This window comes from Cervus canadensis, chromosome 6, assembly GCF_019320065.1.
Source record: "Cervus canadensis isolate Bull #8, Minnesota chromosome 6, ASM1932006v1, whole genome shotgun sequence".
Lineage (NCBI taxonomy): Eukaryota > Metazoa > Chordata > Mammalia > Artiodactyla > Cervidae > Cervus > Cervus canadensis.
In genome coordinates, this window is record NC_057391.1 from 30004626 (window position 1) to 30021075 (window position 16450).

The window sequence follows — 16450 nt, forward strand, 5'->3', positions numbered from 1 at the left end:
TAATTAGCAATATTCATGTTTATTTTTTACTGAGGTGGTAATGTTATTCCTAAATCTGTTGTCACACTTGTCATACTTGCCATTAGGTAATCAATCTATCAAGGGTCTTATTCACAATTTTAACAACTGATGCCTTAAATGTCTCATTTGCCTATTTTAGGGTTCAGACTTGGAATACTTCTTATAACTTTAAATAAAATTCAAAAACCCCCATGCTGATAACATATGTGAATTTTGAATGCTCTAATTTTAGTACAAAACCAAGCTATCATCTAATATTTTGTTTAAAATAAAAATAAACTATTCTTATTAGTAAATTTTGACAAAATCTCTTCAATGCAAAATGAATGTCCCATCATAAATTGTAAGAAGGTACCTCCAAGATAGGTGGTATTGACACAAGATCCAAAGATGGGAATGTGCCCATGAGCCCAGGGGAGATGTTCTGGAAAAGAAAGAAGAAACAGGGACATACTCGAAGTTACACCATGCTGCTGGGTAATGACAAGATTGGAGTCTGCTATGGACTGGTGGTGGCCTGGGATGGAGTCCACTTAGGAATGCAGGAGGAAAGGAGGTGGAAAGTGAAAGGGCAGATGCCTCTGGGATCCTTTGGTCTCATGCTGTTGTTCTCCAGCCCCTCATCACAGAGGACCCAGGACCTACCCTCCACACCGCTTCAGGACCTGCTCGTCTTCTCTTCTTGAGCAAAGGCTGTGGGATGGCTAGGTAATTTGAGGAATCTTTTCCTTAATAATTTACTCAGAACTGTAACCGTCAGTCATCTAGACCCTGAGATCTTGTTGTCTCTGATCTTGTTTTTGAATGAGGGATCTTGTAATACAGTCAGTGGGGTTGCTAAGAGTTGGACACGACTGAGCGACTTCACTTCTGAAAGCATCATTTATTAGAAGTGCAGAGCACTGGATAGCTTTTAGTGATATATGCAGATAGAAGCATTCTTACACTCCACAAAATTCTGATCTTTTTGGTAAGACACTACTGGTCAAGAAACTGTCTGCCAATGCAGGATACTTAAGAGATGCGGTTTGAGCCCTGGGTCTGGAAGATGCCCTGGAGGAGGGCATGGCAACCCATTCCAGTATTCTTGCCCAGAGAATCCCATGGACAGAGGATCCTGGTGGGCTACAGTTCATAGGGTCACAAAGAGTCAGACACGACTGAAACAACTTAGCACACACATACTTGATTGAATAAACATTAACTGATCAAAATTGCTTCTGAGTTTCAATTGTCTCAAATATTTTATTGTATTTTTCTAAACAAATAGGCAATATTCAAAATCCTTATGAAGCATTTATACTATTCCAAAAAAGAGAGAAAAGCAAGGGGCTGGTTAACATAAAATTCAGGCTAATGTTATCTATGGAGGAGAGTGAGAAGAAGAATATACATGTCTATTTATTTACATACTTATGTGTCTTACACGTATGCTATAAATCTTATGTTTAATTCATTTGATCTTTGATAATTACTTACAGGAGAGAACAATAAAACATGGTACAAATAATAATGATGATACATAATTTTCAACTATGAGGGTTGTGGAATTAAGCAACTGACTGTTCCTCAGTGTTCTGAATTTTCTGTTCCAATCTATTAAATAAATAGCAATGGTCCCCAATCTTTTTGGCACCTGGGACCAGTTTTGTGGAAGACAAGTTTTTCCACTGTCTGGGGCAGGGAGGGGAGATCATTTGGGGATGATTCAAGTGCATTACATTTATAGTCTACTTTATTTCTGTTATTATTATATCAACTCCACCTCAGATCATCAGGCATTAGATCTATGTACTATGTATTAAGTACTATGGGGAAAAGGAAACTATAAAAACAGAAAAAGACAGAGGTATGGTGCAAAGGAATTTCTACCCTCCCAGAGAATTGCTTGAATAGGACTGGTGGTGTGAACAGCCTGTACAAAACATAGCAATAGACTACCCACAACTGGCTGTCGGATATGTGTTTTGCATGGCCCTTCCTCGAGTTCAAATCAAAGTATAAGAATTCAGCCACATGATATCAATCAGTTATCTTCATTTTCAAGATAATCACTGTGGCATTATTTCCTTTCAAAATTTTAGATTAGTATTTATGGGTTTATCAATACTAGTATAAGACTGAAAATGGAGTGCTGCCATCATTCTTGAAAATGCTCAACTGAGTTATCAGTGGTCTGTTTCCTGAGGAATCCACCTCAGTCATTAATCTGTGTTTGTTTCTATTCTTCCTGTTCAAACAGTATTTGCTCTGAATAGTTGAAAAATGCCCTAGGCTTTATTATGAAGTGGGATCTTCATTTAGGCAGAATTGAAAGTAAACTCTATGCCCTGGGAACATTCATGACTTTTGGTCTCTTTAACCTAAACTGGAGCTGAATCAGTAGCCTGAAGGTGAAAGCCGCTAAATCCTTTTATTACCCCAAACCCTATAATCTTTTTGTTTTAACCAAGTATACACAAGAAAGGTAGCAGAACTTCCCAGTTAACAAGTCAAGAAATCTCTACCTCAGATAAGAATCCAGCACTTTGGTTGACTCTCTGCACAAAATATTTAAAACCTAAAGAGGCCCTTTGGGGGTGGTGGGGAGTTGTTTATTTTGATGACCAGATACATTCTTTTGTTTTGTAAAAGCCACATGCCCATTTTGCCTTCTTAGGAAATTTCTGTTTCTAACTCCCTATCATTATTTGCTATCAAACTTCATATCTTTTGTTTGAAGCATCTAAAAATAAAAGCAGTTGTTTAATTTTCTCTTGAGCTTAATTTAGCAATTATCAAATCAGGTTTGTCAATACAATGACTGAATCAGATGTGACCCAGACATTAACATTTTTAAAATCCTTTGTAGCCTTTTTCTGTTATTTCAAGTTATTGTGGCTACAAACAAAACCTTGATGGGGTCAATAAGAAACAAAATGTACTCTCCTCTGTCATTTCAAAGTCATCTATTAAAGTGACTCAAATATAAAATTTGACTGCGTTGGAATACAAATAGAACAGAATAATGAGGCTTATGTTTAGAAATGCAAAGAGCATTTTGGGAAGTATTTTAGGAAGAATTAATCTAATGTTAACTATTAATATTCTTTCAAAATTTTGATTTTCATTCTTGTGCATGCGGATGCCACAAAAATGCTATTTAAGGTTTATCTTTCTTTTTCTCTCATTCTTATGCTGATATTTCTTGCTATATACTGCAACACTTTGAAGAATAATTTTTTTCTTAGACATATGAAGCTGATGTGAATATCAAAATGATATAGAAGAACCAGGAAGAATACCATTTGAAATCATAGCAGGTTAGGTGAACTCATATTTAATTAGGTTTTTGGTAAGTATGCAGTGTATTATTAATGATTGCTTATTTACTCAGGAATCATGTTTGTTTTTGGCAAATTAATTTTATGCTGTGATGTGGAATAATACTTAGCTTTCTGTAACTGTTTAAAAGGCACTAGCAATATTATATCATATGTTATGTTTAATAGCCATTGCTAAGTCTACCCAGAAATATGTAAGATGGTTAAATAATAGCATTCATTTTGCTTTCACTATTCTTTAAGCTTCCTAACAATAGAAAATACCAATGAAAGCTTAAACATTGTTATATATGACCGGAACTCAAAGTTATTTTTTGCCATCATTGTAAGGAATACTGTGCATCTTATATATCTTGATATCCTATGTACAGAAAGTGACATCTACTGGAGAAAGCAGAACTGAATATTTACTTTCCAAACTACTTCCCTTCCAAACTTCCAGACAAACTGCACTGTCCTCAAGATTATCCAACACTTTGAAAGCAAAGAAAGATTTTATTTAGTTCAATACAGTGTAAAGTCTGGGTTGTTCTGCGTATCATTTTTTCAAAGATGCCCTTTAGGAAAAAAAGTGGTTATGAGGGTCACACAAAATAATCTCATCAGCAATGTGATTGGAGGAGTCTGGAAAACACAATTCTAGCACATTACCTTAAGGGTAAAACTGAAGTTCTAAATAACCATAAGCCATTAAGTGGCAGATTGAAACAGAATTCCTTTGTAACAAATAGCTTGAAAACATGTTTGGAAAATATGTAACTTCTTTAAATGGTCTGGAAATAGGTTGTAAAACATTGTATGGGATTAGAATATATAATTTCTCTCTCAAGAAAAGGCATCCCCATAATACTTTGAAGCCTAACCATTTTATTTATTCATCTTGGAAAGATGTGTGTCCAACTCCATGATCTAATATCAAATCTCTGTTCTTAAGGCATTACGGGATTCTTCCCAGATGTTTTTCATCTTAGTCAAAATTAATGGCATCAGCTTCTTTCTTGTGACAATAATTCTCAATCTTTAAGTAATCACCCTTTCTTAAGGACAAAAGCCTTTCTTAATGGAAGCTACTGTGATAGCCATTTTCAAGATGGAGAAAATGAGGCACAGCTATATTCGATGAGTTCACAAATACCATAAACATATGTCTAAGCCCTGTCTCTTTGGTTCTAGCTTATTGTCTCTGTGATATTACCAAGGCTGCTTCCATATTTAAATTCTGCTGTCTTATTCTCTGTAGTTTGATTTTCTATTTCTAACTGTTGTTACCACTTAAAATACTTTTGATTTTTGTTTTTGTAACAATGCTCTTGCACTCCCTCTGCTGGCCTTGCTAATTAGCAAAGCCAGTGGCCAAGTGGTCCTGGTGTGTATCAGTGATACCAAGCAGATGACTGGTGAAAACATCCGATTTTGTGTTGGAACCCAGTAAGAAAGAAACGTTGATTGGCTTTCATTGGCAATAAGGCAAAGAAAATTTATTTGTAGATGGTGAAAACAAAAAGTATGATTATTTATATATTTTAAAGAAATAATTTAGGAACGGACAAATTCACAAATCTTAAAAATCTGCCTTTCTTTTCAAAACAATAAAATCAGTTATCCATGTTCTATTAAAATGTATGTATATTTAGTAAAAGGCATTTTACTACAAGGTGTATCAGTTTTGAATCTCTGTTTTCACTCTGGGGGGTTAAATGAAAGGTTGCCTGGCTTTGTTGGTCAGACTCTGGACCCCGATTAGATATGTAGCTGTCCAATGGATCAGCGTCCCACTTCTTAGAGTTCCATTATGGAGTTACAAACAGAATGACAGCACTTGGCAAATCCCAGGCCTAATCATAGCATAGAGAAGCGACTTTTGGAAGGTACATTACCAAGCAATTAGGACCCATTTAATAAATTACCCCTTATAGAACACTTTGAACCCTAGTGGTCTGAAGAGGTTAATGCACCTCCCGCAACTGAGTACTCCTCACTTTCCAGGGGTAACTTCAAGGCCATGGTTAATCCAAATCTTCTTCTCATCAATGGCCTCTTACTCTTGAGTCACTTCTGTAGCCTGGCATCAGTAAGGCCACACACTTGCATTTCGCCTGTGCATTTCACACGCTTCATTTTCTTCCAGCTGAATCCATTGGGCGGAGTATTTACAAGGCCAAACGACTTTGTGCTGCATGTTAACTTCCTTTGGCTTTCATGCTTCTTATTTGGAGTCTTTCTGTTTTTCTTATTTATAGAGTCTTAACTTCTGGGTTTGGTTTAAATGTTACGTCTGATGTAATATAGTTTCCTCTAAAATTGTTGAGTAGCAACCACATTTTAAATGAATCCAATACACAAAATTAGGTTTCAGGATATTATTAAATTTGGAAAAAACCCACAGTAGATATGTATTTGTACACTGGAATCTTAGCATGGTTAGATACTAAAAAACATTTAAAATGTAACTGTAAGGGAGAAAAAGCTTAGTTTGATGCTAGAATATAATTAGACCCATTGGATTTTAATTTTTAAAATAAATTCAACTTGAGTCTTGGAGTTGAAAATGCTGATGAAACACTGAGTACTTTTATGTAAAAAGTTAGTCAAGGGATGGAATTGGAATAGATAGAAATAGAAAATTCTTAATATATGTTTATAATGACTGACTTTGCTTTAACATATCACTGGTTTGCTGAATGATATTCCTGTAAATTATGATCAAAATCATCATGCTTTCTAACACATTTATTGAATATTTACTCTATCCAAGGCTCTACTGAAAGCTACAGGACATGAATAAGCCATGACCTATGACTTTAAGAAGTTGATGATTGTATTGTAGAGCTCAGATGTAGGTATGTGGAAAAAGAACCACAGTGAGTAGAAGATTACAATACACTTCAAGATTGTGTGCACCTGGGAGTTTCTAAGGGAATTCAAAGAATGGAGAAGAGTCTCTATTCAGAAAGGCCTGATGGGGAATGTGGAGTTTGCTCAAGCTTATGATAGGAAAGCTATCACAGGAAATGGCTAGAATAGATTTTGAAATCATACAGTCAGTATCTTGGCTCATCTTCAAAATCAGACCGATCTTTGACACTAGTGGGTTTTAATTAAAGCTGGCTTTATAGGAGGAGTATAATGTATGCTCTACTGTTTTAAAACAGTGAGCATGTGCCTGCGTGTGTGTGTTTGTATGATTGAGCCCATTTATAGTAAGGCTACACTTGTTAGAAATAAAGTACCCATGTAGATTAACAAAATAGCATTGTAGAAGTGATCTCAGTTGAAAATAGAAAAATGAAATTCAATAAACTCTGTGTCAGCCTTTCAAAAAAATAAAATGAAATGCTCCAACATTGAGAAGTAATTAAGGTTGCCTTTAGTTGTTATGTCTGTGAATGTATTTTGTAGGCTAAGTTAGGGAGGCAGCTTTTCAACATGAAAGCAGACATTTTTTGGAATATTCTACTTTGCTTTACCTTTATTGTTGTTCAGTTGCTAAGTTGTGTCTGACTCTTGTGACCCCATGGACTGTAGCCCACCAGGCTCCTGTGTCCATGGGATTTCCCAGGCAAGAATACTCAAGTGGGTTGCCATTTCCTTCTCCAGGGGATCTTCCTGACCCAGGGATCAAATCCTTGTCTCCTGCATTGACAGGTGGCTTCTTTACCACTGAGCCACCAAAGAAACCCTTACATTGATTATATACAGAAAAAAGAAATAAGAGAAAACACATTTTCAGTCAAATACTGTAATATAATATGGAAAGAATTGACTGTTGTCAATCTGATAATCAGGATGTATTTTCAAGGTGTTTTTTTAAAGCCAATATAACTATAAAATGACAAATATCCTTTTCCAGGATATTTAGTGATTCACTGAATGAGTCATACCTTTTGAAAAGTCTCTGCTCGTTTTATCATAATTTGGAAGTTTTCCATATTATAGACTGTGTTTTCTTACATGCCCATAAGAGACAAAGACTATGTTTGTAAATCTAGGTTCCATGTGAATCTATACTATTATTGTAACATGGGTTTATATGATCTGAAATTCTCTTATATTTGCTCTGAATAACTTCTTATCCAAATTTTTTTTTAAAAAGTTGTCTGGAGATGAGACACAGTCTCTACCATGTTATAATTGCAAAGGATTTTGGAAAGACTTTAGGATTGTGTAGCACATTAGATGTGGTACACCATTGGGTATGACTTTCCTTGTTGTGTCTTGAAAGCTACCTCTCCTTCCACAGCAAAATTGCAAATGAGAAGTGAACTATTATATTTTGTGGTAAATAAACATTTGAAAAACTGGAGGCCAACTCTTAGGTGTGTTGGTGAGATTATAATGCTTTCCATTCGTACCTAGAAGCACCTTAATTTGATCATTTACTCCATAAGCAAAGCATTACCGTGTACATTATTCCCTCTTGTTTTTGCATCTTGCATTATTCACACTAACACCAAAGCAGATTTATTAATACCAGCCTGCAAATGGCTTTATTCCTCATACTCTGAGAATTTACATCCTGGAATAAACAACACTTATGGAGCAATAAATGTAGCACAAGTGGAAAAAATCACATTGTCTGTTGTATTTTTTCCTTCTGGCATTTTAAGTGCATTCAAATTATTGATCAGCAAAACTTACTGAATGACCACTGTGTTTGGGCACTGCATCCCAAGATACAGAACTCTGAGAGGAGTTCTTCTTGAAAGAATGCAGAGACTAGCTGGAAAAGGGAAACACGTGGGAAACACCAGCAAACATAATAGTACCCTATAAGCACATACTAAATAGCATAGTGTAAACTATTCATGGTGTAGACATGAAAGTGAAGAGAGAGTGAAAGTCTCTCAGTTGTGTCCGACTCTTTGCCACCCCATGGACTATATAATCCATGGAATTCTCCAGGCCAGAATACTGGAGTGGGTAGCCTATCCCTTCTCCAGGGAATCTTCCCAACACAGGGATCAAACCCAGGTCTCCCGCATTACAGGCGGATTCTTTATCAGCTGAGTCATCAGGGAAGCCCAAGAATACTAGAATGGGTAGCCTATGCCTTCTCCAGGGGATCTTCCCAACTGGGGAATCGAATCGGTGTCTCCTGCATTGCAGGTGGATTCTTTACCAGCTGAGCTACCAGGGGAAGCCCCCGGTGTAGACATGCACTATGCAATATGCAACCACTAGATACATATAGCTATTGAGCATTTGAAATGAGGTTATTGTTAGCTAAGCTATAGAAACAACCTAAGTACCCATCGAAGGATGAATGGATAAAGTAGATGTGATATATACATACACATATATAGAAGCATTACTCAGCCATAAAAAATAATGAACTCTTACCATTTGTGACGATGTGAATGAAACTTGAGGGTATTATGCTAAGTGAAACAAGTCAGGAGGAGAAAGACATATATCATATGGTTTCACTTACATGTAGAATATAAAAAACAAGCAAGCAAAAAATCAAACAAAAATCAAAATAAATAAACAAACCAGGTCAAACAAAAGCAAACACCTAGATAAAGAGAACAGGGTAGTGGTTACCAGATAGAAAGGAGTGGGAGGGTGAGGAGGGTGAAATGGGTAAAGGAGATCATCTGTACAGTAATGAATAGAAGCTGAATTTTTGGTGATAAACATGCTGTAGTGTATAAAGAAGTAGAAATATAATGTACACATGAAATTTATATAATATTATAAACCTGTTACCTCAATAATAAATAAATTAAAAAAAATATGGTTGTTGTGAATTGAAAGTGCTTTAATTATAAAATATACACTGAATTTAGAAGACATAGTATGATAAAGGGAATGTAGATATCTTGTGGATAATTTTAAAAATATTGATTACATGTTCAAACAATATTTTAGATATATTGGATTAGATAAAATATTATTAAAATTAATTTCTTTTTTTAAACTGACTATATAAAATTAAGATTATAGATGTGATCCACCTCATGTTTCCACTGGAGAGCACTGCTGTAAACTTCAAAGAATGGACTCAGCAGCAGCAGCAAGTGCTTAAAAAATCTGAAAAACCAGAAAGAACAGGTGAAATCTCTGCTAGGTCTGTAAGGATGCACACATAGGTTTTGAATCAGAAACTGAGAGAAGGGTAAGTGTGTCCTGGGAAAGGAGAATGAAGTAAATGAACAGATGTGGGAGGGTTGGAAACCAAAACTTTATTTTGGGTAATGGTGTAGCACGTTTTGTTATCTTACAAGGGGTGACAAGTTCTGAGCATGTAATCTACCAGTAAACACAGATGCCAATTACTGAGTGCTTAGAATACGAAGTTTACATATATAAATTTTCATTTAGATGTCAGAACTAGCATATAATGCACATTTTATCATATTCATTTTCCAGAAGAAGAGGCTAAAGTTTGGATTGGCTTAGTGAATGTCATAAAACCAGGAAAGAATTGACCTTAGTGTGTTTGACCTCACATCTGTAGTAGAGGCAGATTACCATGAAGTTTTACTGTTTTGGGTCCCACATGCATAAGTATCTCTTCCATGGGATATGCTTGAGGAATATGTTCCCATAGTCATGTGCTTTTGGAAAGTTTGCCAAATTAAGCGATTTTCACCATAATCAGCTATGACTGCTATGTTTGCATTCTGACTTCCCCTCAGTCACGCCCTCCTTCATGTGAGGTAGTTTTGGATCAACATTTTGGAGGATCTGGCTAAAGAGAGAGTTCAGTTGACTATATAATTGGTTTAGGTTTAGGGGGTTATTTATGTGTTTCACAGTTGCTTTTATGTGTAGTTAGGGTTTTTCTCACCCTTTCAGAGTAGGAATTGCTACCCTGAGTTCTCTTACTGTCCACTCCACCAGTTCACCTGGGATCTTGACCAAGGTATAAAGTCAGAGGTCAAATTGTAATATTAACTTGTCTAATGATACCAGGACTTCCCAGGTGGGCGCTAGTGGTAAAGAACCTGCCAGCCAATGCAGGAGAAATAAGAGATGTGGGTTTGATCCCCAGGTTGGGAAGATCTGCTGGAATGGGAAATGGTAACCTGCTCCAGTATTCTTGCCTGGAAAATCCCATGGACCAAGGAGCCTGGCAGGCTACAGTCCCTGGGGTCACAAAGAGTCGGACATGACCGAGCGACTAAGCACTCACACACACACACCAGAGGATGTAGGTCATGGAAGAAAAAGAGGAAAACCTTGAATGTAAACAGCCAAAACTAGTTTGTGGGATAGCCTTCCAATCACTAGATATGTAAAATCACAAGTGGAGAGTTCAGTTCTCATTGAAATCTAGTCAAAATGAAATATACTACTTGATGAAGCAGCTTCTGCAATTACAAAATAAGGCACATTCATTTTTCTTTTTGATGTGAATCATGCAAAATCATGGTCTTCCCTGGTGACTCAGATGGTAAAGAATCTGCCTGCAGTGCAGGAGACCTAGGTTCAATCCCTGGGTCGGGAATATCTTCTGGAGAAGGGAATGGAAACCCACTTCAGTATTCTTGCCTGGAGAATTTCATGGACAGAGAAGCTTGGTGGTCTCTAGTCCATGGGGTCATAAAGAGTCAGACATAACTGAGCGACTAAAACTTTTACTTTCATGCAAAATAGCATTTAAGAATTCTTATGTTTTTAGACACAAATCAGTAATAGGACTCTGAGCAATGAGTATGACCATATGGTCTCACCTGTTTTTACATCCTAACATATAGGATTTTGTTTTAGCTCATTTTTGACATGATGGAGTCTAGTGACCCCAGAAGATGAAACATATCAAAACTGCCATTGACAGAGCAAAATGAACTGAAGCTTTCCTAAACTGCTACTAATAAAAAACAATATCTGATAATCATACTATATGAAAGAAAGAACTTTCTTGCTCTTCAATGAAAAAAAGAAGTATGCAGCCCAAAAGTAGTATCTTAGAGATATCAGACAGTTAGTGAATAGAACCATTATGTAATTTTTCTGAGTTTTGTGATGTTTGTGGTACTTAGTGGCATTCAGTCTTTGTAATTTGTCATAATTTCACTCTTATCCTATGGAAAGATTCATTTTGAGGACCTAAGATAGCATTGGCAATTTTTTCTTGCATATATTAGTATCTTCCCAAATTATATATGTATCAGGTGTTATAAGATGTGAAGTCATCCTTGAACTGTACTATATAGCTTCACAGGCATTATTGTGGGTTCTGGAGAAGCATACATAGACTATGTAAAGGTCACAAAACCTTAACGAATTTGTTATTGGTTCTTGCAACTTCCCTTTGCAAAACTGTGGGTCAGTGAGCTCTCCATTATGCAACTAGAAAAAGTAGAGCACAGATGGATACTGCACTGGGTATCCCAAATTCCACAAATGAGGCTGATCATCATGTTCACCTTATCATGAAGTGATTAGACTGCCTCCAACAATATAGCAACGCAGAGACAAGATGGTGACTAACAAGAAAGACGTACGTACATATAGACAGACTGAGTGAAGGAGGGTGGGAAGAGGTGAAGAGGTGAAGGAAATAAATGAACTTTTATTAAGGGCCTGACTCTATGACAAATAAAGAAGAACCTACGATGCATTCCATTCTTACTGCCTGATTTTATGACTTTGTCAGACCTGTCTGGGCTGCTCATGATCCAACAAGGAATGAGGGTAAAGAAAGGGCTCTGGAGTCACTCTCATTTCAGATAGATATATCGTGAAAACAAAAATTTACCCATTATACCCAATGACACTGTAAATATTTTCCTTCAGAGTACAAATACCTCCTAATTTGATGCAAGTTTGTAAAGCAGTTCTTTTTTTACTCATTTAAGAAAGCATCTTAACTTAGATTTAGAAATGTGCACCTTGTTGATCATTATTATGTGAAACAATAGTTTTGATTAATGTTTCTTGAATCTTTTTCATATGTATTTCTGAATTTAACATTGAACACTCACAAGATACAAAATGATTATTTAAGACTCCCAACTAGATTTCTTCAGAATCGGGAATACATGCCTTTCAGGGACAGCCCATGATCATTTTTATATGCAGGGTCACACTACTTTTTGTGACTTTTACATCCAGAGACTGATCGGACTATCGGCTCAGTGCCATCTTGAGTATGAAGGACCTCACAACAAACACTGTGAGTGGATGTTCCTAATCCTGAAAAAGTATCTTCCATGTGGTTTTATTCTATATCTATACAAAGTAGATATAAAATATACCACCCTCTGCCCATTCTCTGCTTCTTAATGTGGTTTTCTTTGGAACACATCCTGAAATTGCATTTCCCGTATTGTGGGAGAGGCGCTTTCAAATCTTGTTTGATGACCTCATTACATCAAGTATCATCAAAGGCTCTCAGATCATGCTCCTCTTTGAAATAGTAGAGAGAATTGGGCTCCACAATGCAAACCATTTTGAATGACTGAACTTACAAACAGGTAAGAACTGTTTAAGTATGAGAAATTTGCAATCCATGGATGCTTGGATCTGTAATAGGGAAGAACCTTTGTATTCTATTACAAGTTAATCACTAAAAGAATGTTGCCTGTAAATTTAAATTAGACAGAATGGCCCATCTCTGGGAATCCTGCCTCCCAGGTAATAAGCTTAAGCTAAAATAACCATTGTTTAGCTCACAGGAAACAGCTTGACCAGGCCCACAAGTGAATGACTGAAGGAAGGAAGAAATTGACACATCCCGTCTCAGAGTCTGGCTGGAACCAGATCTTCACCCTCTCTGCTCTTAGGATAAAATAAGCCTGAATTCTAACTTGGAGAAGATAGTTCTTTGGGACACTTAGTTCACCATCTTCTCAGTCTGCTGGGTTTCTGGATAAAAAATTTATTTTTTGCTCCAACAACTCTTTTCTCAGTTTATCTGTCTGTTGTGCCCTGAGCAGTACAAGCTTGAACTTAGTAACAGATCCTGTCATTTTTGTTTCTTTGTAAGCTTCTGTTGCCTTCACTGTGAGGAGTCTGTCCTATGTGGAGTGAAGATGCAACACACACAGGAGAGGGCTATGCCTGCTTCCATTGAGGGTGTTATCCTCAAAGCATCTTTACAGACAGTGCCTGAGGCAGAATTGGCCCCTGATGACTTCAGGTGTAATAAATATCCTCCAAAAATAATCACGCAGTCAGGCCAAAATATTAACCTTGACATCAATGTTACATATTTTCATAGCAGAGTGTATTTCTGACATTGCAGTGGAATTTAAAGAGGAAAATAATTTTCAAAAACCTCCCTGGTGGCGCTAGTGGTCAAGAACCTGCTTGCCAGTGCAGGAGAGGTAAGAGACAGGAGTTCTAGCCTTGGGAGTTGGGGAGATCCCCTGGAGGGAGGGCATGGCAACCCACTTCCATATCCTTGCCTCGAGAACCTGTGGACAGAGGAGCCTGGCGGGTTACAGTCCATGGGGTCACAAAGAGTTGGACACGGCTGAAGCAGCTTAGCACAGCATGGCCCAAATGAAGCGATTACAAAACAGAAATAGAGTCACAGATAATAAACTTACCGTTACCAAGGGGGAGACGGAGGGGATAAACCGGGAGATTGGGTTCACATATGCTAAGAACCTATTATATAGCACAGAGACTTCTTCTTTTTTTTTTTTTTTAATTAGTATGGTTGAAACCTTTATGTCAAAAATTTATAATAAATGTTTGGTATTAGTCCACATACAATTAAGTTTTTGGTGTAAAGTTATTTGGCTTCAAGAAAGAACATTTGGTTTACTTCACTAATAGGAATATCTCTTAGTGCTGAGATGGCCTCTTCTTGGTCTTTCTTGCGCTGTTGATTTTTGGCATAGTTATCTGTGATATTATGAATGGAGTCGAGTGGAGAGGTACTCATCATGTTTATTCCACATAAGAGGATGTAACCGATGACTATGGTAATGAGGAGATACACAGGCAGAGCAACGGCCCAATCCTTTTGAGGCCAGTAAGTTAAGCCTAAGGAGTTTAGCCAAGATTCAGGAATAAAAGCCCACACAAGATACAGTATGAAACCAAATTGGGAGCTTAAGAAAAGAACAAAGCCATAAATCGCTCTCCCTGGCAATGGAGACAGTGAATTTTCCACCATTTTCCCCGTGGCTTTAGATATTCTTGGGTCCTCCAAGCGCCGACTCCCCCCGCGGCACGTTCGGCCACCTCAGGGCCAAGGCCAGCACAGAGACTTCTATGCCATACTCTGTAATGACCCGTATGGGAAAAGAATCTAAAAAACGAGCGGTTATATGTATAAAACTGATTCACTTTGCTATACAGCAGAAACTAACACACATTGTAAATCAACTATACTCCAATAAAAATTAATTTAAAAAATCCTATTGTATAAGCACAGTTTCTGGTAGAGTTCTTTTTGCTAACTTAGGGGCACCTCCACAAAATTATAATGAGTTTCATCAATTTGAACTCTCTGCATGGAAAATTTAATCCAGACATTCAAATGCCTTGATATCCAGGAGCATTATCCTGTAATAATTATTAATGATACTTGCAGTGCAAGAATTTGGGCTGATCTAGAGCAGTGAAAGTTGTCCAAAAGTCCAATTTCAGTGCAGTGAGCTGAAGTCATCCAAGACATCACTACTGTGGTATAGTTAGCTTCTTTAAAGTCATTTGTTGCCAAGGAAGATCCTGAAAAATTATATTCCAGTAACTTTTGTTTACTGACATCTGAAAGTGCTGGCATTGGTGAGTAATATGGATAGTTACAAAATTAAATATGAGTACCTAGTTTTTCATAAAGATTTCAAATCATCATGTTTCAATCCCAATACTTGTTGGAGGTTTGAACACTAGCTAAAAAGAATCACTTATTATTTATTTATATAAATGCCTTCTGTGGAAATGTAAATATTTTCTATTTTTCATTGTCTATTTTGTACCAAGAATGGAAACTTTAAATAATTTCAGCTAGAAATGATTACACTTTGTTACATGACAGCTCACTATGGATTATTCACTGATTAAAGCTCTCTGCCCTGAAGTGCCTGATCCCCTTCTGTTCTTCCTGCCTCAGAACTGCTCACTGCAACCCTGGCTTAGAGGTGTGGCTCTTCCCCATTCCTGAGAGTTTTACAAGTAGTTGTATAATTACTGTACTTAACAGATATTTATTTAATGCATAAAAGGGAGAGAGTCTTAAAAAGATCCATTAATTAGTATATATGATCATATTAACTACATAAACCATTCTTAAGAATATGCTAAATTAATTTGTAAGTTTACTGCCAGTTTTAGCTCCTGTTCAGTTCTCATGTTTGTATCTCCGCCCTCCACCCTCAGTAGAAACTGAAGGCATGCTGGTATAATAACCAGTAAATGGTTCTATGTATAAGGAAGAAAGAAATGAATTTGTTAACACATGACTTCTTGGCATGTTGCTAAATTTTCATTTTCATTTCTTGTCAAAATTGCCAAATAATCAGTTCAAATTCTCTTAATTTTGGCTTGACTGTCTGACAATTATGAGCATCTTTTGTGATCTGCGTATTGAAATATTAAAAAAATAAGCAATACCAGCTACTTCCAAGTTTACAATCTTGTGTTTGCCACTTATTTGTGATTGATGCTTTCAGAGCTTAAACCAGACTCTCCTCCCTTGGAACTAGTTTACTGCTCTTTATTCTCTGTTTTGAAGAGAAGGGATTTAAGTGTAATGGGTTTGTTTGGACTTTAGAAAGAGTTGATCTTATCAACCTTGGGGGGGTCATTTACTTTTGAACTCCAGGCATCAAATAAAGGTGGACCTATTGATCAGATGATTTCAAGTCATGGATGGGGACTCCCAGGAAGTAATTTATTTTAGCAAACTGGCGAGCATAAAATAATAATAGTTTGGGATCAAAATTCATAGTTTATTTTAAAATGGCAGAATTCTGAAGACTTGATTTTAACTTAAAACATTTCTTCAATGATTTGTTCATTGTTAATGTTCAGAAAATATTAACCATTACAGTCAATCCTTTTTCTTCTTTACTCATCTTTTAGAATGATTTTGCTTGTTATGACTCAGATAGGAATTTCTTTCCCATGAGCAAGTTATTATAGATTAATCTAAAGTAAATCTTATTCCATTTACATTTTTTCCACTTAAGATCTTCTGT

General features: G+C 36.6%; 1 protein-coding gene across 1 annotated transcript; it reads right to left on the minus strand.

Annotated features, from left to right (window-relative positions):
• Nucleotides 1-13950: 13950 nt before the first annotated feature.
• On the minus strand, nucleotides 13951-14498 carry LOC122444113 (phosphatidylinositol N-acetylglucosaminyltransferase subunit P-like). The gene has a single exon (XM_043472914.1). It carries the CDS (start codon nucleotides 14419-14421, stop codon nucleotides 14035-14037), a length of 387 nt encoding a protein of 128 aa, XP_043328849.1. The 5' UTR covers nucleotides 14422-14498; the 3' UTR covers nucleotides 13951-14034.
• Nucleotides 14499-16450: the final 1952 nt, after the last annotated feature.